The sequence below is a fragment of the Pholis gunnellus genome (assembly GCF_910591455.1).
Source record: "Pholis gunnellus genome assembly, chromosome: 19".
Taxonomy (NCBI): Eukaryota; Metazoa; Chordata; class Actinopteri; order Perciformes; family Pholidae; genus Pholis; species Pholis gunnellus.
The window spans coordinates 18,958,186-18,982,428 of NC_136546.1; the positions used below are offsets into that span (position 1 = coordinate 18,958,186).

Genomic DNA, 24,243 nt, shown 5'->3' on the forward strand with positions numbered 1-24,243 from the left:
TAGCCCTGCACTAAAGCATCCCCTGCTTTATGGTCTATTTGACTCTAAATGGACCATAGTTTACTAAATGAACATCATGCTGTATTGAAGAAGACTTAATTGAGACCATAAACTCAAGTTTACAATGTATTCGACACAGCACCTGTTAACAGTGTGTGCCCTCCTCCTCCTGTGCTTTTTCTCCGCCCTCTTTCTAATATAAACGAGCCGAACAGCATCCAGGCAGCCGTCGGTGAATACGCTGTCAACATGGCGGAGAGAGGCAGCGAGCAGCAGTAGACCTGCTCCGTGTTCGGCCAGCTCTCTCAGGGTTGTTAATGAAGGGACAAGTTTGGATTTGCACCAAAAACAACAACCACCAAACTGTCTTGGAAATGAGCCGCGAATGAGGAAAGATGAGCCGACACGCAACAGGTAGGAGACACACAAAGTGTGCACGCGTCACCTTGTGTATCCCCCGTGATAACTCGTGTCATTTCCACTGTTACAGGTTATATTAAACGTGGACCGTTTTAAAGTCTTCATCACTTCACAGAGCTGCTGCTCAACTTTTTTTTTTTCTTTGTGAGGAATTTGCTGCGGCCGGTTTTTCCTCCAGTGGTCGTGTTGCGGAAAGAACTGTTGAAACATTCTTGTCGGGGTTGCAGAGTTTTCAATGAAAAAATAATTTTCCACACAAATCTTATTTTTTCAGACTTCCACGAGTCGGTGCCTGCTGATCACGTGCTCAACTCTGCAGCCGTGTTATTCCCCGGTAGCTATTTAATCCTCCACTTTAAAATACAAATGTTTTAAATGCACAGTAATGAGGCTTATAATGAAGCTTGACCAGGGATAAAAACTGCTAATTAAGACGTATAGAGCTCATTTAAGCCCCTAAGAGTCGCTGCATTGAAGTGATAAATATTGACAATAATCACATAACAATGTTAAGCTTTATTGGCAAGATTGACTTATTCTTTATTGAATTAAGTGCAACTTAACTTGTGTTATCTGTCCGTACAGGTGCGTTTGATCAACATGGCTGCCCTCTGATCGTGTTCCCTGCAGACGAACAAGCCAAACTCTCCTCAGAACTCAGCCAAGCAGAAGTGGTGGACTTCATAAATTACTTTCTGCGTCTGCACAAGTAGGTGGAGTCGCACAGGCTTGGTGTGTGCATGTGTGTGTGTGTGTATGAGAGATGTACTGATGGATGGATTTGTTCTCTCTCCACAGTAAGAAGCAGGAGAAGGAGAGTTTGGTGTCGGTGGTGGCCGATCTGAGGCACGCCTCGCTCCCTACGACCAGGGTTGTCTCCGAGACGCTGCTCTTGCTTGAGGTATTGTCCCGGCCGAGTACGCTACTGTGGATACAAACCACATGTACACGTTTAAAAGAATATGTGTTTAGTAGATATACCACAGCTGCCCCATGTATCAATGCATTAAAAACCCATGATTGAAGTAGTTTAACCTGTCTAAAGATTCCCTGACATTTTCAGTCTAAAAACAAGACCATCCACAGTAACGTCGGTTAGAATTAAAGGTCCCCTGATGAATTTCAGCTATGAAGCATTTTTTTCCCAATGAGTGGGTCCTTGTTATCTTGTGCACACATGAGGATGCACATGATGCGGTACTGCACACTCCTTCCAATGGTTTCACACTATTGCACTAGAATTGATTACAGCTGCAGGGGCCAAGATGGGGACGAAGACCCGTCAGCCAGTAAACATGGATGTAAACAATGCTGGATCTTCTGTTACTGAAGTACGCCAGTTACGTGACGAATATATGAACGCTGGCTTCTTGTTTCATGTGGGAAACGGAACAGCGGCCTCCTGACTAAAAGATCGCTGTTTGTTGGATCAGTGCTGGATTTATTCGATATGTTATTTCCTCGGGGCAGATAAAAGTCCAACTCCAACCGCAGAACTGAATTAGGGCCGAGAAGAATGTCCCATCCTGAAGAGAGCATTCCTCTCTGCTGCAGAAAAGATGGAAGACCAGTGTTTGTTTTTTTATTTAAGTGAAAGTATTGTACATGTACGCACAGATCTTTTGTGAAACTGTAGCTCGGTGTTTCTGCAGTTGGCTTTGTGTGAATTATGCATGAGCAGGACTTTGAGAGGGTTCTCTCTGCACACGGTGCGCTGACGCACTCACCTTGTGATTGCCCTCTTGACTAGCGGAGCTCTTTCTTGCAGCGTTTAAGTTATGCAACATTTGCTTTCTAGATTCAAAGAGCTATGGTCTGAGCTGTTCTTCAAAGTACAATACCAAGTGTGTAAAGCATGTGGTGGTTATAGTAGAAATCCTTTGTGTGTGTGTGTGTGGGGAGAAGGGGGCGGGGGTCACATGCATTGCTGGTCACATGCTTGGTTTTCTAATAGAAAAGCCTCAGTGAAATGACATTAAATGAGCACACTTATGTGGGGCGGCTGCCTTTTCTCACCCAGCTCAACAGTCCTCCACTCGAGAAGGAAACTGAAGAGTTCTAGTTTCTGAGGTCTTAGCTGCTGGCCTGATGTCAGCGTGCACACAGACATGTTTAAACATTTTATTTTGTAATAACAAACTGCTGGGATTGGGGGGAAAAAGACTGACTGATGATTACCGTGTGTGTGTGTGTGTGTGATGATCCATGCAATCTGGATGTGATTGATTAACAGGCCCTGAGGCCCCTGACCCCAAATGGCCCCAGAAGTTGCACTTTTTACTTAATGTCAATGGGTATTGGTAATTTTATTTACTGTATTTCTGTACCAGGCGGCAACCCTCTGCTCAAGCCAAAGCTTCATGTGTTAAAGCTGCATTCTCTCTACTGACCACCAGGGGGCGACTCCTCTGGTTGTATAGAATTCTATGAGAAAATGACTCTACTTCTCTCTTGATTTATTACCTCAGTAAACATTCGTTTTTTTTACACACCAGAGTACAATGTCAACAAATGCACGCCCTGTGTTAATGGCTAGTCGTGCGTGGTGTCTTGTTCTGCCCCACTTTGTCAAAATGTACTTGGTCTTTTACTCGGTATTGTGATTCGCTGTAAAGAAAAAACAAGAAGAAGGCTGCTCATTTCTATGCGTAAATATTCATGAGGTGTGTAGGAGGCTGTAAATTAGGCTAATTCAAACCTATTTGGGAATTAAAAAAAGGAAATGCAAGGTTTTATGTATCAGAATATCTTTTGTTGCGCTTGTATTTCCGCATTTGTTTGTACGCAAACATTTAGATTGGACACTGTGTTCTGAATGGTCCAGGTGGCCATGGTTGGAATTGCAGCTCTCGTGCGGCCCACTGACCCACAAACTCTCTTTTCCAATTAACATCATTACAAAAGATAAATGTTAAGTGTTTTTCTGAGCATCACAAACTGTGACTTTCTTTTCTAGCGGCACAAGCGGACAGTCCACAGTGTGTACATAATTCAGCCCAAAAAGAAGGACGCTGTCAAGCTGTTGCTGAAACTCCTGGCTCCGTCAAAGTCTCTCTCTGCCTGTTTCAAGGTGAGTGGAACGACGCACGCCGTGCTCTTTGTGGTTTGTTGACTTCGGTACGTAACACCGCTCTCTCTCTCTGTTGCAGAAAGTGCTTCTTAAAGAAATCCCAGAGCTCTCCAACTACATTGACCGAAGCCAGCTGACGGCGTCGTTGGGCGGCTACCTGGTCTACTGTCACCAGAGCTGGGTGGCCTTCATCAAGGTGATCTTTGCACTCGGTTCATCGACCAGCAGGCGAAAAAGCCAACGTCATTTGCATAATGAAGCAGAAATGCATAAAAATCACGTCTAAAGAAAATAATACAGAAATGGATTAGTTTGGGGAAATTAATACATTTTTTAAACATTTTTTAACAAAGTTAATGAAAGGGGCAAATTAGATGAGTAGATAAATATGTGAATTAATACAAACGTAAATAGAATCAATTTAAAACAGAAATATCTATTTGTCACATTTCTTTTCACTGATTAATGCACTGAATAACATTTGTTTTTGTGGTACATTTAATGGCATGTTGATTTATTTATTCATGATTTTGGGAGGTGTTCTCCATAGAAAACGTGTAGCAGATGTTAAGCAGCAGACGTTAACAATGCGACTGTCTTAAGGGGTCAAAAATAAAAAAGTGATCATCTTAAAATAAATTAATAAAAAAACATACATCTGTTTTTACTTCAATGTAGGACTTTGTACGAGATTAGCTGAGATATGATGATTAATGAACAGGTTGATGTTCACTCAAGTCTTACGTTTTTAGGCACAAGTGAAAATGGCCCATAATTTACCCTTTTTATTGTATCGTGTCCAAACTCCATACTAATACATATAAACTAATGTTGACTCGTTAAGAACAGAAAAAAATAAAATTCACGAGTGATTCAGACCTCTCGTACTGATCGCCCTTCATTTGATTGAAGAGGTTTTAATTTATGTTACAGAAATAAGACAAAGTTCTGAAGTTCTTCTCTTTACTCATGGGAGACTGTTTTATTTTTTAGATAAATCTTGACTACAAAGAGCCGAACAAGGAGCCATATTTATCTCACTCATCGAGGTTAAAAAAGCCCTTTTTAAAACAGGTTTGTTTGTATGAACCCTCTTTAACTGCACAAGCTTGACAGTAAAAAATTGAGATAAGAACAGGACAATAATCTTTAAATGTGTAAAGAAAGATCAACACTGTGGTATTTGCTTCCTTCTGTATTCACTTGGCACAAATACCCTATATTATGATGATAGTATTCAGTGAATTAGCATCCCTCCGTTCTGGTTGTGAAGCACGTGTTCGGGTATCTGAGTGAATCAAAGCAAGTCTTATGAATCGGTCTTGTGATCAGTCAGACGGTTTAACACAAAGTGACATTGTGCCGCTGTCCTCGGCAGCGGTTTGTGTTCACACACACACACACATACACGCTCTGTTGTTCCGCTGACGTCTGAAGTGGCTTTCAAACCGACTGTTTACGACGCCAAAGCCAAAATATTTATTCCAACTAGTGCTGCTTTGTGATGGAGAGCGTGCTCGGGCTCGCTCGGTCAGGAGATGTTGTCATGTGTGAATCCATTCATGAGATCCGTCCGAGCGGCCTGCGTCTATTGTCTTGTTACCTTGGTGAAGCTTGAGCAAATGCATCGCGTGGTCAGCTGACCTTATTAGCAAGTGAAAGGAGCCCCCCCCCCCCCCCCCCCAATTACATTTATACATTCATTCATTCATCTCGGGCGTTTTGCCATGATGACAGTATTCATTAACTATGGCAGCTCTCGTCCTATAAGTGACCATTCTAGGATGCAACTACATCATCTCCACTACTTGTATGTTGAGCGGTTACAGCAACTTCTGTTGCACATAAATCACAGCAAACTTGCTTGTTTTATCATAAAATGATACTATAAAATGAGTAATACATTGGGATTCAAGGATCATTTATTGTCATTATGCAACACAGGGATGCACAACGAAATTCATCTGTAGCTCATCTGTGACACAACAAACACATGATAAACAAACAGCAGTACATTCCTCTAGTGCATTTTCTTTAAAATTTGTATCATGAGGAATGTAAACAGCAGCAACAAAAACATTTCTCTGGGCAGATAATATGGCCGACATCGTCACATTAAAAATTAAACATGAGGAAAAAAAGACAGTCCGTCAACTTTGAGCACCAAGCATCATGATGTAAACCCGACAACAGACTGGGCCTCGCCCGTCTTTGCATTTGAACACTGACTCTTGTCCCTGTGCCGCTCCTGCTTGCAGGAGATCGATGAGTTCGTTCAGGAGTTCCTGTCTGTGGTCCAGCGGCTGCCCTCGTGCATCTGCACCCTGCAGGCTCTGTCCAGGCAGCCGCCGCCCTCCACCTTCAGCGAGCTCCGACACTTCTGCTCCACCAACGAAGCAAAGTTCCAGCAGCTCAGGAGGTTCGGCTCACTACGGTTTCTCTACTCCTCCCATAGGCCAACGTTGGTTCAGTAGATGGTCTGAATTTAGTGATTTTTAGAAAAGATATCTAGTGGAATTAGGCTTATGCAGTCCCCGACTCTCAGGGATGTATAATTGGAGAGGAGTTCTCTATTTAATTATCTCCAGAGATAGTTTCCTTATTTGTATTTGTGACGCTTTTTCTTTTTACTTTTAGTACATACTACAGCGGCCCTTACAAAGTGCGTACTGTTGCATGCGGTATTCATTCAATTGGGACATACTACTTTCTTGACATTGAACTTTTGCTCAAATATCAGAATAGCCAGAAAAGCATGCTGTTTTGCATACTGCAGGATGTTCTGGATGTACTGCATCCTGGTCACATTATTTTTGGCATTCTCCATTTGACATATTTTGTGTTGGGACATCCTAAAAACGAAGCTCCTGGCATACTAAGTAGTATTGTAACTCGCCCTGTGTTCTCTGTTTTGGAGCAACAGTGTTCTCGGGGGTTTAGCTGCTTGTATGTGAACATATTTGGAACTTGAATCTCAAACACAAAACACAACTTCCTTTTTAAAGTTGGCAGCCATGTTCACGGAAAATGACGCATCGGGTGCTTCCACACCTAACCTGTTTGGTTTGGTTGAAACAGGTTTGTTAGTGCGGTATGTTTGGGATTGTGTGAAAGCTCTTAATCGAACCCTCGTAAGGACCAAACAACCAAACCGAGATTTCCTGGAAAGGCGGTTCTCGGTCACAAGGTGCAGTTTATTTGTGGTGTGAGAGCAAACGAACCGAATACAGAATTTTATGAAAGCAGATGTGTGATTTTTAGCATGATTTCAAAAGCTAAACTGCTAACAAATCCATCTGCTGATCGTGAGAACCTGTTCTTGAAGCTATCTTTTGAAATCAATCTGTATTTGTGGGACTCTATATGAAGACGCAGGCGACGGGATTAACCAGTCAAAAGCTGATTAAACTGCTGTGCTCGTATCAACTCTGTGTACTGCGTTAGTTCATTAAGTCCATTAAAAAGTGTGATTTTGATCCGACATCATAAGCCCTTCAAGTGCCTTCATCATTATGTGTTGGTTGTCAAAAAGAAATATTATTTCTAAGTGTAGCTAGTTTTCCACACTGTCAACAAGTACACCATTGTTTAGGTTACATAACCCGTAAAACAAAACGCTTCATTGTTTGAGATATTTTCTTTCACCCTCTACACCGTCTTCATATCTGTATTCAGGGAGCTGGGGCTGGATGAGCTGCTGACGCGCTGCGAGAGTGTTGTGGAGAAGCTGCGCTACCCGGAGAGGGAGCCGTGCTACCAGGCGATGGCCGGCACGGCCCTCTTCACCCGCACCGCCTTCGACATGCTGCAGAACCACTGCAGGTACTGCAGCCGGTTAATCCTCCGTAACAACACTTCCCACGCATACCATACAATGTCGCAACCCTGTGTTGCTCAACAGCCAAGTACATTGTACACACAGTGGCAAACGTTAGTTTCACTAGTAAGGTTTCTGTTTGTCTAAGCAGTCATAGCTGACACTTTATGGTGACGTGATGTATTTATGATAAATAAATGAGGAATTAACCATCTGAACCCCAAAACCCGCCGACGGGATGGAAGAAGCATGTTTTTCCTTTAAACAATCACCAAAACTACACCGTTCATCACAGCCAAGAGCTGTAAGAACTGTCATAATCGTCAGATTATCATCTTTCCGACGGTCCTTGAACACATCATGTGTGAGGAACGCTTCAGTCAGAAAAAGCTTAAAGTTGTGATATTTCATCATCTACATGTCTCATTTAGAATTTTCCTCCAAAATAAACCGTTGACTCTAAACAGATCCTGTCAAAAAGATTAAATTCTGAGCTCCTCGGTGCAACCAGGAAGCCATGTTTGTGACACAAATTCAGTGAACTGCTGAGCAGAGAGGAGAGGCTGTAAGTAGAGCTTGTAAACATGTGAATAGCTCAATGTATAGCTATGGAGCCTTTTTTCCCCCCCTAACATTGATTAAACATGTGGCAACTTGGAAACATGTTGTATAAATAGATTCTATTGTATGCCAATCTTTGTAAAATAAATGATCAAATAAATTCATTTTCTTTCAGCATTTCACACACGTCTGAAGTGTAGCGATGACATTTTGGACAGACATGAATGGAAACTGCTACTTGACTGGTTTGCTGAGGCACACAACCACAATTCTAGTATTTCTATGGCCCCAAATCACAACCGTTTGTAAAAACTAGTATGAAGTATGAAAGAGCATTTAGACGTAGTTTTAGACTGTTTCATACCTTATTCATGTAACAAGGATCTCTGGGATACATGTTTCCTTTTTAATAAAGGCCTTTCAGGGTGCATTCATTTAGGTAGTAATGTGTTTTAGAGGGCTGCAAACTGGCGTAGATATGAATGTAAGAAATATGAATTTAAGATGTATTTTTGTATTTTACAGGATAACGGCTGCTGTGGAGAAAGTGGAGCTGCTGTGGCAGCAGGCCTTCTCTAAGGCCCGTCTCCAGTTACAGGTGTTCCAGCTGCGAGAGGACGCTCTGCAGGCGAGTCTGTGCTTTAAACTTTAAACTAACTGTGGTGCATTTAAACCGGGCTTAAATGTCAGACTACCTCTCAGAACCAAAACGTGTTTCCTTCTGTTTCCAGATCACAGAGCAGATCAAAACCCTCCTTCAAGAGAAACTCCAGCCTTACAAAATAGAGATTGCCAAGGATGCTGCGGAGGCGATGATGTTGGTTTCTGAATTTCAGGCGTCCATTCACACGCCTGCCATGGTACGGATTTACTGTTCTCTTTGTGGCCTCGCTGTAATCCCGGCCTCAGACTGTATTGTGGTTCAGATTTTCACAGTTTAGAAGATTCTGAAAGTTTCTACAAGGATCCTTTTAACTGGCCTCAATTTCATAGTGATGCCTCTATATGAGCTGCAAAAGCAAACTGTCTATTCAGTGATGGTGGATATTCTTACTGCTTAACATTGGGACCGATCCTCCGCGGCATCACGTTCACCAGAAACTTATTCAGCTCAGACTCCAGCAGTAAAAGGCTGTATTGCTGGAGGGAAGGGAGGCACGGGAGGAACCAGGACCAGGACCGACTCTTAAAGGGACTCTGGTGCTGATGGCAACAGTACCGTTGTTGTCCACAGGGACCGCCAGAATCAACACAAAATGAAAGTTCCTTGTATTAACTTCAGTCTTTTTCCTGATTAGATGTCTAATATCAGTCACGCATCCACTCTCTCACTGTCGTATTCCCTATGAGTAATCTTTTTGGTAAGTACTGTTAATAACTCCAACCCTCCACCTACCAGGCACTCATTCTCTGTGCTGAAGATGTGATCCACACGGTAGTGGAGATCCTGCTGTATGACGGTCAGACCAGGGAGCGCTGGGTTCTGGATGTGGAGAGGCTGAAGGAGAAGCTCCGCTCTGCAGTGAACTTCATTCTCCAAACCCTCAGAGCAGTTTCCAGCTACCACCATCACTACGACAAGGCAAGTTCTCAGCATTTCAGGACTTTAAAAGTGGTCGTGTCTGTATCTGAAAAGATTGATTCACTTTAAAACAAGGGTGGAAACATTTCATTGTACCACCCTCCATCTATAATATCGTTGGTTTGCAAATACAAACCCTTGTAAGTTAAAGTGTTGCCCCTAAACTACCCCAAACTGTGTTCCTCTTCCAGGCCAACAGCTGGTACCGTCTGGTCCTCTGTGAGAACGTCCTCCAGCTGCTGCTGTCCGGAGTCGGTGGAGACGGTGTTCAGAGGAGGAGCTGGGGGACCATCCCTGCGTGGAGGTACAAGATGTCCACTTTCCTGAAGCAGAATCCCCCTCCAGACACGGAGGAGCTGGTTCATCTGGCCCATCTGTCCAAAGCCATTCCGGATGATGAGGTCCAGGAGGCCGGCAAGCAGATGTCTCATCGGTGCTTGACCCTGAGGAAGCTGCTGATGAGTTCGGGACCTGTGGCTGTCGGTCACCTCCAGCTGGCCTTACAGTGGCAGTACGAGCTGTTGCGGAGCGGCCGTGTAAACCCTTCCTCCGCCGACGGCGCTACAAACGGAGCGACTAAAGACGTTCCGGACGTCGGTAAATGTGAAGGTGGTACGGAAGAGGCCCGTCTTCTAGTAGCGACTGCGGTTTCTGCGGTGGCGTCGGCTGAGGACAAACCCCCGTCCCTCAGCTCATTCGACTCGGGTTTCGATGGCGCTGCGAGCAGCCAGCCGGAGGTGTGGGGAGGCAGGGAAGGAGCCGTGGGCCAGCCTCAAATCCACAAAGCGACTACCTCCAGTGTTTCAGATTGTGAGGACGTTGGCTCCGTGGGGAGCTCCTCCGGGGCCAGCATCCAGATCGTCCCGAAGGTCACCGTGGATTCCCTCAACCTGGAGATCAAAGTGAAGCGCTTGGCGGCGCTGCCCAACAATCCGTGGCTTAGCTTGCCGGTAGACGATCTGGAAAGCTCGTACACCGTCACCATCACGCAGAACCCAACGCCGCAGAAGAGAGAGCTGCCATCCCATAATCCCTCCGGCACCAACGCCGACCAGTCCGACGGGTCTCGAGATCAGCCCACAGAGACTGAGGTTTTGAGCGTCACGCGGCCCGCAGGCCCACAGAGCGGCGACTGGACGATGCACTCGCAAAGCGGTGTGGAGGATGCTGAGCTGAGTCCCGTTCGCCACCTCCTCTCCAGCACGATTACAGACGGAAGAGACGAGTCCATCTGCACCACCGAGGGGATTCCTACTCTCCTCTGGGACTCGTATGACCTCCACAACCAGAACGACGATGCTGTGGACGGGTAACGCGTCCGTTTATAGGATATTAAATCAGTCTGGCTCAGCCGGTCACTCCTTCAAAAAAATCTATTTGAATTGACACGTTATTTGATAAAATTTAATTTGAGTTTCTGTCTGAGTGTATGAAGTAGGGATGGGAGTCTAAACTACTGCTCCAGCACTTAGTCTATTCTGTTATTTTGCTGCTATTGGAGTCCCGAAAATGTTCAAAGAAATCACTGGAAGCAGTTAGAGTTTGACGCACTAGAGTTTATTCTTTAAACAAAGAAATGAACCCGGGAGTCTAACTGATCTCCTCTTGTATAGTTCCTCCGTCTGGGGTTAATCCTCCACCTTATGTTCTAAACTCCTCCTTTGTTGCCCTGGAAATAATGGTGTAATATTGTTATGGTCCCACCCAAGTTTAATGTTTCTAATGGGGGTCTCGGAAAATTCCCAAACTTTCCTGCTCAGGCATGTTTTCCTGACGCCAGTATTTTCAGGGGTTTCTAGAGTGGATTTAAAAAACTTAAATTCTTGATTTTTTTTTTCCCCTCAGTGAGATCGATGTCTCCCTCAATGACTGGGATGTGAAGGAGCAGCAGGGTTTGAGGGCGGTGGAGAAGATCCTGGACAGGGCTGATGAAATACTAGAGGTAGGAGGTGCATCGTTTTGAGTAAAAGAGTGGATGATTGCCGCCATTTTAGGGCTGTGATCGTGTGAAATGTCAAATATTAACATCTGATGCCCTTCACAAGTTAAAAGAGCCCATTGAAACGTCTTCCTCCTCAGAAAGAAGAAAAGGTTCTGGCTCAGGAGGCGGTGCTGGACGCCCTGCTGAGGGCGGAGGACGGGCACCATCAGTGGCCTCCGTGGGGCAGTGAGGACCAGCTCGGTGTGGTACGTTTGGTTGTGTTAATACATCTTATCAGCTGGGTTCAGCACTTTCCTTTTCCTAATACCTTGTATGACCTGCATTCCTCATGCTTCGCCTGCTTGTGCTCATTTATTAAAGATGTCGTCTAGTGAGCTGGCTGAAGCCGGTGTTCTTGGCCTCGAGGATTATCTTGACCCTGCAGAGTCCGACCACCTCAGTGAGCCCGGATCAGCTGGATCTGCAAGCGAAACTAAGGCTTCTGAAGCTGCCGGGGAAGCATTTCACAGCAGGCCGGACCTGTTGACGGAGCTGAGGAAAGTCCACATCCTGGAGGAGCTGATCATGGAGGAGAACCTGAAGATCCAGGAGCTCCGACGCTGCGAAGAAACCCCCGAAGAGCAACTCTCTGTGGGCGAACCTCCGGACACAAACAGGCCGTCAAGTACGAGCGAAGAGAGGGAGGCTTTTCAGCTACAACTGGAAAAGGAGAAAAGGGAGGTGGAGAAGCTCGAGAAGAGTTTGGCCAAAGAACGTAAAGCGAAGAAGCACAAGGACAGAGCTAGAATGGTTGTAAAATGTTCTGTGATGGAGAAGGCTAGAAATGAGAATAAGGAAGACCGAGCCCTCTGTGATGCGCTTTTATCAGGTAGCTGTAGATCCCAGAGTGATTCTCAGGAAACGTGTCAAACTGAAACTGTTCGAGCGGGGTCGGGTCCCGATGTTGCCGAAGAGGCTACACCACAAGACTTTGTTCAACCTCCAGATTCCCAGAGTCTAGATGATTGCTCGTTGGCATTTAATAAAGCCACCGCTGATTTGAAGGAAGCTCCTGAAGAGGGATGTATCTATGGGAACAAATTAGACAAATCTCGTGAAGATGCGTCTTTACCTTCTGGAATGAAGCCCGATGTTGGAGAGTTTGACCCAGGTGGGAACTCGCACCTTCCTCCTGTGCCCGAGCCAAGAAGGGCTCCACTTCCTGTGAACCACGACGACCTCGCTGAACACGAACCTCCTCCTTACACGGGGCTGCAGGATCCAGCTCGGCCCGCCGTCGCTCAAGATCCCGGTTTTGTGCAACTCCATGCACTGCTTGAGAATGCAACTCCAGCCGTCGGTCACGACTGTTTTGTCAATCCAGATGTGAAGGAACACAGCAGCAGCAGCAACAACCATGCGCTCACCAAAAAATGCAATGTTTCATTAGAACAATTGTCTGACGTAACCACTCAAGGTGAAGAGGATGCATCAGAAGTACCGGAGTGTTTGCTAGCAACAGATTTGCACCCAGCAGAGGAAGTCCAGACTCTATCTGCTGCAGATGAGCAGTCGCTGCCTCCTGACCTCCGGCCTCTGGAGTTTGACCCCGGGGGAAGAGACGAGCGGGATGAAGGCTTTGCTGATGGTGTTCAGAGCTCCGAGGCCATGAGGATATCAGGCTCTGGGTCACCTGGGATTCAGGCCCAGCTTAATGTCAACATGAGAGAGGTACACTATCTACTGCGATACTGCAGGGTGGCCACTTTTTAACGTGGTTAGCTTAGCATAAAGACTGGATTTAAAAAAAACAACAACAATTTACATAGAAGTATAAGTTGCTCTATCACCTGTTGTTAGATTAGGAGCATCGTCAGCTTCATTGTTCATTTGATTCAAATAGATATTTTTCTTAATGTGTTTGCAGATGACAGATTTCAAGACCCCCATAGTCCTGGATACGGGGTCTGGTTTGATGAAAGCAGGATTTGCAGATCAAGACCTCCCAAACATTATATTCCCAACAATTATTGGAATGCCAAAATATGAGGTACGGGCATTCACTTTAAAGTATTTCTTCTTATATTCTCTATAAAAGAGAGGATGCATCCTAATAGTGATGTGGCTTTGGCTCAAGACAGACTTTTTTATGATCAACTTTTTGTTTTTTTTGCAGGAAATAATGAATGGCAACCTTGAAAGGGAGATCTACATTGGCCATGAAGCTCAACAAATGAGAGGGGTCCTGGCTCTGAAGCATCCCATTAAGAACGGGATCATTCGTAACTGGGATGAAATGGAAAAGGTAACGAGAGTAGTGATGCACATGCCTGATATCAGATGTTATGTCACTGAGTGTTGACACTAGAACTCAGGTTGCTTGGATTGTTACCCGGAGGACCAGAATGAATGGGTTTGTGACCTGGACTTTCTTGACTGTTTTGTGTTTTATTTTTAGATTTGGCATCACACGTTCCAGCAGCTGGGTGTGGAGCCAGAAGATCACCCTGTCCTGCTGACCGAGGCGGCCATGAACCCCTTGCAGAACCGTCAGCGCATGGTGGAGATCATGTTCGAGTGTTTCAATGTTCCCTTCACCTACGTGGCCATGCAGGCGGTGCTGGCACTTTACGCTGCCGGGAGATCGACTGGTAATTTGGCTAATTGACGCGTCTATTCATGCATTATGTTGGATAGATTTGCTTGGATGAATACTGAATTAAAACATCAATTACTAATGTGTGATTTCATGACGAGGACTTAATAGTACTTAATACGGTCTTGGACTTCAGTCTCCTCTTGGCATGTTTAAACAGCTGTTTTAAAGCCTTATTTTCCTCCTTGGCTCAAAAAGAGAATGTGAGGATTTCTTTTCATGAACTTTTTTTTTTGTTTTCGTTGAAGGTGTGGTGTTTGACTCTGGAGACGGAGTGAGCCACAGTGTGCCTGTGTTTGAGGGATACTGTCTACCTCATGCTGTGCAGCGCTTTCCTCTGGCTGGTGCAGACGTTACAATGCATCTGAAAAAGGTATTCACTCGCTTTCTTTTTTGTTTGTTCGTTACACAAGGGGCTTAGACGAGCCGGTCTTGGGTCGTAAACTATAATAACATGTGTTAGGATATTCATGATGACATGTTTTGTTGCTGTGTGGTGCAAGCTAAACTGTAGAAGTGACCATTTTTTGGTGTGCCTGTGCTGAAAGCTTCTGCAGGAACAAGGGGTGTGCATGCGCACCACGGCGGAGATAGAGATAGTGAGGGAGATGAAGGAGCGCTGCTGCTGTGTGGCCGTCGACTATGAAGCCGAGCTGAGTCAGGCGTCCTGCAGAGAGATGCATTACACCATGCCAGACGGACAGATCGTCACACTCGGCCCGGAGAGGTTCAGGTAACCGTCTGCACGTCATGTCCTGCTTCACTGAGTGGGGTCCTAAAGGAAATCAATATTAACACTAGACATGTGAGAACTTTGTTATTTCTTTTGCATGTTTTGACATTTCATTAGCTGTTAGGATGGGAAACAACCAGACGGTTCTGCCGATTGAAGCCAAAGTGGAAGTGTCTTAAAACTTGCATTCTCTCTAGTGTCCACCAGGGGGCGACTCCTCTGGTTGTATAGAAGTCTATGAGAAATGACTCTACTTCTCTCTTGATTTATTACCTCAGTAAACATTGTAAATATGAGTTTATGGTCTCAATCTCTAGTTTCAAGTCTTCTTCAATACAGCATGATGTTCATTGAGTAAATGATGGTCCATTTAGAGTCAAACATAAAGCAGGGTATGCTTTAGGGCGGGGCTTACTGTGATTGACAGGTCGCTGCAGCTACCATCTTATAACAGCCTACTCAAATAGGTCTACCACTTCCTCGTTCATGCAGGGCCCCTGAGATTCTCTTTAAACCCGAGCTGATTGGACGGGACCATTATGGGATGCACGAGAGCGTCTTTAAGTCCATCCTCAGCTCAGACATCGACCTGCGGCGCTGCTTCCTGGGAAATATCGTACTGTCAGGTAAACGTTGTTTTGTTACGGTGTTACACAAACAGCCAGAAGGGCTCAAAGATGAACTCAAAAACATCTTTCCAGGTAACTTCTACTGACTGGAATTCATTTTTTTTTTTTCTGTCTCTTGCTGAAGGCGGGAACACTCTGCTGCCGGGCCTGCCTGAGCGGCTCCAGGCTGAAATCAAAGGACTGCTTCCCGCCGACATGGGGGAGAGCGTTCGCGTCACCAGCCCCGAGGACAGAGACTTCTCGGTGTGGAGCGGAGGAGCGGTGCTCGCCAACCTGCCCACCTTCAGCGCCGCCTGGATCAGTCAGGAAGAATATGAGGAGCACGGGCCGCAGATCGTCTTCAGGAAGTGCTTCTGAGACGGTGCCGCTGTGTAACGTACCGCTTAATGTTATTTCCACAAGTGCAATATATATAATACAGTGCCATGGATTGGTATGAGCCATTATAAGCCCTTTTATATATTTGTCTCTTTATGCATTGAGTTTTCTGTGGAGTCAGTTTAACCCTCGTCGTCAGTGACTGAGGTCCACCAACATGACACGGATGAAAGTAATGTTTACATCCATGAAATTCCTGTCAGTCGATGTCGTCGTCCCTCAAGAACCTTTTTTCTAATGTGTCTTAAGTTTCCCATTTTGGGAAAGCACTTCTGTCTCGAGAATTTAAGCGCATGTAGGCTAATGTTCGTGGTTTATGGGACTAGATTTGAAGCTGGCCTTTAATCGACATCTGCCAACTTTGGTTCTACATTAAGCACATAAAGAGAACTCGATGTGCCGACTCCAAATTATATATTAATCTAATATCAAATTACGACGTGTATTTATACAACAATTTAAAGTAAATTTGTTTTTTTTATGTGCTAGACATGGTGAAAGTTGCATTAATGTTGAAGTTTGGATCTGTGCAGTGTTCACGGCTATGATTTAGTTTTTATTATAGCAGCATTAAATAATAATTTTGATGTATTTGTGCCACTGTTAGGAAAAATATTAATAAAACATGTATATTTCAATAATCATTTTTTACTCAAATTTCACAAATTCTTGTATTTCTTTTTATTTCCTTACAGAACGTTTTGTGATTTGGTTTTCTCGTGATGTATTTTAATTTCTTCTTTTTTCTCTTTTGTATATAACTCAAATTTTTCCTATCAGTGGCCTTAATACTCGTGAAATATCCAAAAGCTAAAATATAACTCTACCTGAATGTTTGCTGCAGTAATGTGAACTGGAGAGGAGAAAATGTGTATTCTTGGGATAAGAAGTTTGTGTTCTCAAAAACAGCCGAGTCATGTGTCCCTAATGCTTATTAAACATGTCGATCCTCCACTCGAGTGAACCTTTGGCTTTGGGAAGGTTAGCGTGTCGCTGGTAATGATGGAGAACGATGTGAAGTGTTGGTCTGGTAATGCCTTCCAGTCTGTTGAATAAGCGGGTGATGTTCAATGCTACTGTTGCTGGTAACGTTTGTATATTTTGTGAAGTTGAAGTTCTTTAATATTTTCTATTGAGTGCAGTGTCTTTGCCACTAATTCTTTTTTTTCTGATCTGAGAACAGTGGTTGTGTATTTTGAACACTTGCACAGTAGTGTTGACATTATTGAAAGGCGTTCCAATGGTGCCAAAAGTGCTGCGTTTACCTCAATACTATTGATTCTGAAAACCCACCTTGCCAACCCAGTATATTTATATTTAATGTAATTTGTTTGAACGTTTCTCTGTTTAGCATGCTGTTATTTTGTTGCATGTCCTCTTTTAGGTGCACTTTTTTTTGTCTGCATGTTGTTGTTGTTTTTTTTTGGCTTTTGTGAACTGCCTCCCTAAAGGCATGGGGTTTATCATGTGACCTGAAGTTCAGCTCTTAAGTGGAAATCAGCATGAAATGTGACCGGGATCTCTACTTCTGCCTCTGAACTGCTCCGTGAGCCTTGTTTACTGGCTCTACTGTCTGGCTCTCCTCCTAAATCTACTGTAACAGTCTGGACTGAATCTAGCAATGTTTCACCCAAACCATGATATTTATGTCATGTCTGTTTTTATAATAAATATTTTAATCCTCATTCCTTTGCGTTCCTTTTTTTTTGTACAACAGGCACACATCTTGCCGTACGTCCTGTGGATAAAACACACGGTTCTATTACAGTATTTCAATGTAGCAGCTGAAGTAAATGAGTTCCTAAGCAGGAAATATATGGAACAGTTCTACCAGTGGACATTGGATATAAAGCTTTCCTCATTTACTGCAATACGCTGTTAAGTCAAAACTGTTTAGTTCAAATGCTTTTTAACATTCAGTTGAAAAATAATTGATAAAATGGGATTACTACTACTGTAACTAATACAAACATGATTTAAATTCAATAAATCGCTGTATGCAAAGTGCATTGTTACATTTACCCTCTTTATTGCCAGCAAAGTACATTTTAACACTTTATCAATGTTGAACTGTTTGGCAGATTTACTGTAATTATTTCTTTTATTTTACTTTTTCTGCACAAGGATTCCATAATCCCACTGGCAAGAATGTCAACATTATTTTAGCTTATTTACTATAAATCATTATTAAAATCGTATTCTGATAAATAATTCATTCATTTTGAAAAACGACAGCAACTGAGCGTTAGTACTTTAAAAATATACCATTTCACAGTTCTATACACTCCACACGTGTCCCGGTTTATTATTTGACCGGAAGTAAACAGGAAGTAAACATGGACCCAACGGTCTATAGCGCGCTCTACTGGACTCGTTCACGTCATACGTCCCTCAGTATTGCGCACGCACACAATGTTACTGTGACAACCAGTTATCAACAGACTGCCGTGGATGTATCGGTATACCAATTAACTGTGAACCTTTTTAGTTATAAGATAAATTACTTAAATGTCGGTGGAGACGTCCAGAGCGCGCGCAAGCGTGATTACGAACATTATTGGTGAAATAGTGCAGCAGTGCGCAGTGAGAGGGCACGTGGTGACGGACACTTTGGTGGCTTTCATGGTCAGTGAAGCTTGTTAAGATAAGATATGTAATATGTATATAATATATAATCCTTTATTAGTCCTGCAGTGGAGACATTCACAGGATTACAGCAGCATAGTGCAAACAAGAGACATAGTAGAAAAACAAGATCAAAACAAGTATAATAAATAATAAAACAGTAAAGAACATTAAATAAGTTAAATATTATATATACAGACAGAATAATTTTAGTATTGCCCATTGTATTTATATTGCACAGATTTCTTTGTGTGCAATAAACACTCTATAGCTTTATATGTATGTGTTCCTTTCTTAATGTTCTCAGGTGAAAGCTGTGGTGCTGGACCCAAGAAATGGGTTTAATGTTGATCAAACACTGACGAAACAAGACGTCCAGAAACTGGAAGAGGTGAGTTCCTGTATTTGATTCATTTAGATTATAATAGAAAGAAATTACATTATTTATTCAAGTTTCTATGGCCATGTCTTTTATATTCTAAAGTATCTTGACATTCATTTGGATGTCGTTAGACTGAGCTACTACACTATGATCTATAAGTTACCACGAATAATATGTTGATAAAGTAATTATGTACATTTGTATCGTGCTCAGTTACACACTGTGTGAATAAACACACACTGTGTGAGTACTGACCTGCAAGAGCACACCTGTTTATTTATAATCTCCATCTGCCATGTTTCCTGCAGCTGTGTCTGGATAAACTGATGGACCAGTGCAGCCCGTCCCTTGACACGATCAAGATGCAGATGTATTTTGATATGAATTACACCTCCCGACGTAAGTGTTGTGTGAAATGACAAATTCCCATTTGTTCGTAATATGAATATCATGACTAAGCAGCTACTTGTGTTTGTGCAGGTGAGTTTCTTGAGGAAGTCCACCGTATGGCGGAGTCGAGGCCGAGTGCGGTGAGCAGAGAGATCACTGACAGCAGAGTGAAAACACAGGAGGAATCAGACGCTTTGTACCGTAAAATCGTCACCTACATCCAGCTGCGGTCCGGCATGGGCTCGCCTACGGACGGCAACGCTTTGCATGAGGCTGCAGGTTTCACTTTAACTTATTCTTTCAGCTTCTGGGGAACTATAGTCAGTAACAGTACAGGATGTAGGGCAGTGCCACCCATTAAAAACAATGTACAAATGATGTGTCAGTGCCCCAGACAGCACGAGTTTCCTCTGAGCTTTGAAATCATGCATTGCTTTGTTTTACCGGCTTCTCAACTATGAACCCAACTTCAGACTCATTTGGATGCAGTAACTTACATTAATTATGCACAAACTGTATCCCGACTCTTGGCTTCTCGTCCTCTTGTCCCAGCGGCCCTGCAGAGCGTCTTCCCTCAGGCTGAACTGGGAGCCTTCATGGTGCTCTTAAAGAGGGACAAGGAGAAGCAGCTCAACGAGCTCACCATGATCGTCACAGGGGTCCGACTCTTCAACAAAGCCGGCAAGAAGGGAGGCGAGGAGACCGACCTCCGTGAACTAAGTACAGTACACCAGGCCTCTGACAGAAAAACAAAAATGTTACCTTATAGACAATGTAATGTAATTTGCAAATTTCACAGATAAGGTGCTCAGCAGAATATTTACAATAAAGCTTCTGCAAGGTTTTATGTAAAAAAATACCGTCTTCTGAGTGAAGTGGGGCTGGCTGGTTCAGGGAAGAATGTCATAGCTGAGCAGGTATAAAGGTGGCAAGGTTAGCAGCATTCAGTGGAGAGTTCGCTGACATCCATTAGAGGGTTTCTGGGAATTGAGGTTCAAATCTGAGGTGCAAACAGTTGCCTCTCTGCCTCCACGAAGTTGCAACGACACAGATTTAGGTTTAGTTTGTCCAGAGAAGTGTCGTGTTTATTTAACCAAGAGTGTAAGCTTTTCATTTTGCATCTTCAACAACATCCTCAGACTTCTTCACAATAATCAATGCTGCATTTGGTAATTTTGGTACTTCCTTTTACATTCTCTCCACAGTGCCTGCGGCTCTCCACGAAGTCCTTCCAGTCACCAGTAAAAGCGTTGAAAACGAGCTGAGTGTCTCACAGACTGTGGCGTGGAAGTACACCGCTTTGCTGGAGAAGCTGGACCGTGACAGTCGGGACGTGCCCGTTGTCCTGCTCAAACAGGCGCTCTACAACGTCAGGCAGCATGAAGTGTTCCTCAAAATGTTACTGGTGAGGTAACACAGAGTTACGGTTTGTGTCAATGCGGTATCATGTAGCTCACGTCTATTACTAATATAATGTGAGTTTAGATGATGAGGAACACCCATTTTTTGCAGCTCATTGAGCAAAAGAAGGCAGGTAAATTCATGTTTTATGTCTCGTAGTGAAATGTATGTTAAAGAATAACTTTGTTGTTTTCCCTTTACCACCAGTCTGATGCATGTTTATGTGCCAAGCATGTTGAGATCCTACAGACTGAGCTCTCATCACAGATGAAGCTGCTGAAAGAAACTGTGCAATCACAGACGGCTGTACTGACTACAAAGGTTTTTGTAAGTGTCTTGGTCCCTTCTGTTATTCTCTTATATTTTGTCTTAAAGGAATAGTTTGTCTTAAATTATTTTAGCCTCATTTTGGTCACGCCTCATGTTCGTCTTTCAGCCGCTGTTCAGGTCCCTGTCACAGCTGTGGTCTGGACTTCAGGATGAGGCCGAGCTGCTGAACATCCTCAACAACATCCTGCACAACCTGCGGCCCTTTGTTGCTTCTCAGGCCAACATGTTTTCTGAGGCGTATCTGGACGGCCTGCTGGAGGCGTCCGAGGTGAAGACAGACGACCAGAGAATGATGGAGTCCTCAGGTATGGAAACAGTTACAGCGTGTGAAGCGTGGTTTATTCTCTCCGTGGTAAAGCAGGCGCGAGGTGCGCGCTGCAGCCGCTAAACAATGCGATGTAATCCTTTCAGGCCTCACCACCAATGTACGTCCACTAAAAGTTAGTTTTTGCCACTGACAGGCTCAGATTGTTGATGGTTTCCCTTTAAATGTGGTTGTTTTGCTTTATTATGCCTTTCAGATGAGTGTATCGTTCCAGCTGAGATGAAGACACAGGAATGGCTCCTCCCTGAAACAACGGCCAGTTTCAATGAGCTGCCACTACAGTATAACGGAGTCTGTGGCTACACGCTTGTGAACAGAGATGGGCTTCTACTCCCAGGTACCGTTCTCATGATACACCAAACAACTCGGTTCAGTGTGAAGCAGCAGCAAATCTACTCCTTGTGTGTGTAAAATGTCATGGTAACATTGTTTATTCCCTCTCATCTTTTTCTATTTATATACAATATATTCTGTATGAAGGGATTCTATATGAAGAGCATCCTCAATGTTGCAGGTAATCCACACATCGGAGTCCTTCAACACAAGGAGAAGCTCTATGTTTTCAGCTCCAAAGAGGCTGCCATGAAATTTGCCTCCAGTCCAGACGAGTTCATCGCAGAGGTCGCAGAGAAAGCCAAGCACTCCCCTGAACTCATTCAGCTCCTCAAACTGCACCAAGAGTTGTCCTGCGTCAGTCCTTACTCCGAGGTGAGCAGCCTCTTCCACGTTGAGTGTCCTCAAAGTACATAGTCCCATAGTTAGGACACCTATGATATATGAGAGTACTATTCATTCTGCTAGATGTAGGGTTTGAAATGCTTCATTATTTTTGTAGTTTGCTCCTACATCTGGTGGTAGTATAGAGGATACTGTGGCTGACAGCATTGCACGCTGACTTCACTGGGAGTTTGATCCAAACAGAGTTGTTGCCGTGTGGTTTTTGCAGATTCAGCCAGGAGAGAGTTTATCGGTGAAGCCCGCCACCAGGTGTGAGAGCGGCACACAGACAGACGTCCACCCGGTGGAGACAAACATCGTCAAGTCATACGAGTGGAGCGAGTGGGAGCTGCGGAGAAAAGCTATCAAACTGGTGAGCCAGAATTCACTACATGCAATTCTTTGTCATGCGAATGTTAAGTTTCTGGGAAGATATTAAGGTTAAAAGAAATGCAGCTATATATATATATATATATATATTTATGTCATAATTCTAGGCTGATATCAGGACAAAAATGACGCACTCGGTGCAGACGGATATGAGCCACATGAGGCGGGAAAACGTCTCTCAGACCTGGCTGCCCAAGAACGCGGCCTGTCAGAGCAAGCGAGACGGTGAGAGCAACGTGCCCAAACCTCAGGTCTACCTGGCTGGTCTGAGGGGACAAAGAGACGGACGCGTGGTCAAAATAGACCTGACCAGGCCTGTGGATGAATAGTTACGGGGTCCAACAGAAAAAAATAGATAATAGTAGTAATAATAATAAATAATAAAAACGTTTATGTAAGCAGTGAAAAGTGTGCATGCAACTTTATGAAGGACAAAAGCAGGCAAAAATGTTCCTCTCACGCATTTAGTTACTTCTATTCAGTACGTATGTACAGCTATGGCCTTCATTAAATGAATACTCCTGTGATTAAGTATTGCCCTTCATCCTTTCTCCTTCATCTTTCATTTGGCATTTCGCAGAAACAGATTTTGGTTTAACAGTGTTGTGTGTGTAGCTTCTTATATAGTCTGTGGTGTGGCGCACAACTCAAAGTCATACTGATAGTGAACAAACTATAATAATAATAATAATAGGTTGTAATAAACCAGAATTATCCATTAAGAAGACCTCTTACATCTAAATGTAGCTACTACACTACAATCACCAAATGACCGTCTCTTTCATCACAGCTGTATCCTAACAGAATTTTTACTTCATGGTCAAATCATTAATCCGTTTTGGTTTGTTTTTTTAGCAGTGGATAGAGATTGTTGTTTTCATTTTCATTGTTTACAATGATCTGACTAAGCTCTTGGTTTATTTCTACCATGTCTGTCGCTTCGGCTTTGTCTTAAATTTGACATAAGCCACGACAGATGTCACCGCAGACATTACATAAGCTTAAAAAGGAACAGAGGGACACATTTCAAAACCGACCCTCGTAAAAAATTTTGACTTCATTTGACTCCAACATGTCGGATGTTCTGCTGACCTGCATTGCAGTCGTATCTCTTTCTTGGTCGAGTCAGTGGTGTTTTTGTAGAAAAACAGTCGGAGGACAACTACTCTAAGAAAGAACATTTTAATCAAGAATTCTGTACGACTTGCCAATTACATGATTTAACATGTCGATGAGAAGAGTTTCAAGAGATGGAGACGTGAAAGTAGAAAAAAAGCTTCACCTACTAAGTTCAAGTTCAAGCATATCTAGAAACAGGTCAAAGGATGAAACGATGACATGTAACCATGAAACCCTGAAGATTTGAAACACCATTTACATCACAAACAGCTGCTGTTTAAATGCAAACTTACCCTTGATTCTGTGTTTCTTAATAATTACCAAACTTTAACATTTAACAACAAGATAAGAATCAATCGCACCGAATATGAAAACGCCCTTTTAGTCAAGACTGCGACTAAAAACAGAACAAATACATTTGGTAGTGAAACGCCTTGAGGGACTTTAAATTCAACTCAAGCTCTTTTCACCATTGTTACCAAATCCATACCACACACACTCCGCTCCACAGTTAGCACCAGCAGTCGTCCTCTACTACACAAGTACAGTTCAACCTGTTACATGATAATAATGATCAGAATTTTAGTTTTGAGTGGATCATTTAAAATCTGTTTTTATACTTATTCTCTTTATTATCATCCTCATTGTCTGTGTTTTGGTTCATTATGTAAAAAGGAAGAAATAAGTTTAACAAAATCTCAAGTAAAGAGGTAAAACTGAAGCCCCAAAGTGTGGTTTACATTTTGTACTACCTTGTCATTTGCCTTCATCACTTTAAGTGTTGATTGTAAAAAGAA

General features: G+C 43.5%; 3 protein-coding genes across 3 annotated transcripts; all 3 read left to right on the forward strand.

Annotated features, from left to right (window-relative positions):
• The first annotated feature begins 225 nt into the window (after positions 1–225).
• On the forward strand, positions 226–8,594 carry LOC306711430 (uncharacterized protein KIAA1755-like). Its single transcript, XM_079180385.1, has 9 exons — positions 226–414; positions 695–754; positions 1,006–1,129; positions 1,219–1,321; positions 3,377–3,490; positions 3,570–3,686; positions 5,749–5,909; positions 7,166–7,312; positions 8,394–8,594. Exons 1-9 carry the CDS (start codon positions 396–398, stop codon positions 8,518–8,520), a joined length of 972 nt encoding a protein of 323 aa, XP_079036511.1. The 5' UTR covers positions 226–395; the 3' UTR covers positions 8,521–8,594.
• A 26-nt stretch (positions 8,595–8,620) lies between these two features.
• Positions 8,621–17,392, forward strand: LOC306711431 (uncharacterized protein). Its single transcript, XM_079180386.1, has 13 exons — positions 8,621–8,728; positions 9,268–9,450; positions 9,642–10,759; positions 11,296–11,392; positions 11,530–11,637; positions 11,753–13,102; positions 13,299–13,421; positions 13,548–13,676; positions 13,830–14,022; positions 14,276–14,400; positions 14,576–14,760; positions 15,253–15,386; positions 15,514–17,392. The coding sequence occupies exons 1-13, from the start codon at positions 8,681–8,683 to the stop codon at positions 15,744–15,746; spliced, it is 4,026 nt and encodes a 1,341-aa protein (XP_079036512.1). The 5' UTR covers positions 8,621–8,680; the 3' UTR covers positions 15,747–17,392.
• Positions 17,393–18,275: 883 nt separating this feature from the next.
• Positions 18,276–22,656, forward strand: cfap206 (cilia and flagella associated protein 206; the record flags this gene model as incomplete). The annotated part of the gene is made up of 12 exons (XM_079180743.1): positions 18,276–18,392; positions 18,700–18,783; positions 19,083–19,173; positions 19,255–19,443; positions 19,717–19,884; positions 20,370–20,569; positions 20,773–20,892; positions 21,002–21,200; positions 21,417–21,557; positions 21,735–21,928; positions 22,167–22,310; positions 22,435–22,656. The coding sequence occupies 12 exons, from the start codon at positions 18,276–18,278 to the stop codon at positions 22,654–22,656; spliced, it is 1,869 nt and encodes a 622-aa protein (XP_079036869.1).
• Between the last annotated feature and the right edge of the window lie 1,587 nt (positions 22,657–24,243).

Excerpts from the sequence above, each read along its gene's own strand:
- LOC306711430 (XM_079180385.1), top strand. Across the intron at positions 5,910-7,165 it reads AAGTTCCAGCAGCTCAGGAG|GGAGCTGGGGCTGGATGAGC; the intron begins GTTCGGCTCACT and ends ATCTGTATTCAG. Across the intron at positions 7,313-8,393 it reads ATGCTGCAGAACCACTGCAG|GATAACGGCTGCTGTGGAGA; the intron begins GTACTGCAGCCG and ends TGTATTTTACAG.
- LOC306711431 (XM_079180386.1), top strand. The coding sequence starts at position 8,681 with ATGATGTTGGTTTCTGAATTTCAGGCGTCCATTCACACGCCTGCCATG. Across the intron at positions 14,023-14,275 it reads CGCTGCCGGGAGATCGACTG|GTGTGGTGTTTGACTCTGGA; the intron begins GTAATTTGGCTA and ends TTTTCGTTGAAG. Across the intron at positions 14,401-14,575 it reads TTACAATGCATCTGAAAAAG|CTTCTGCAGGAACAAGGGGT; the intron begins GTATTCACTCGC and ends CTGTGCTGAAAG.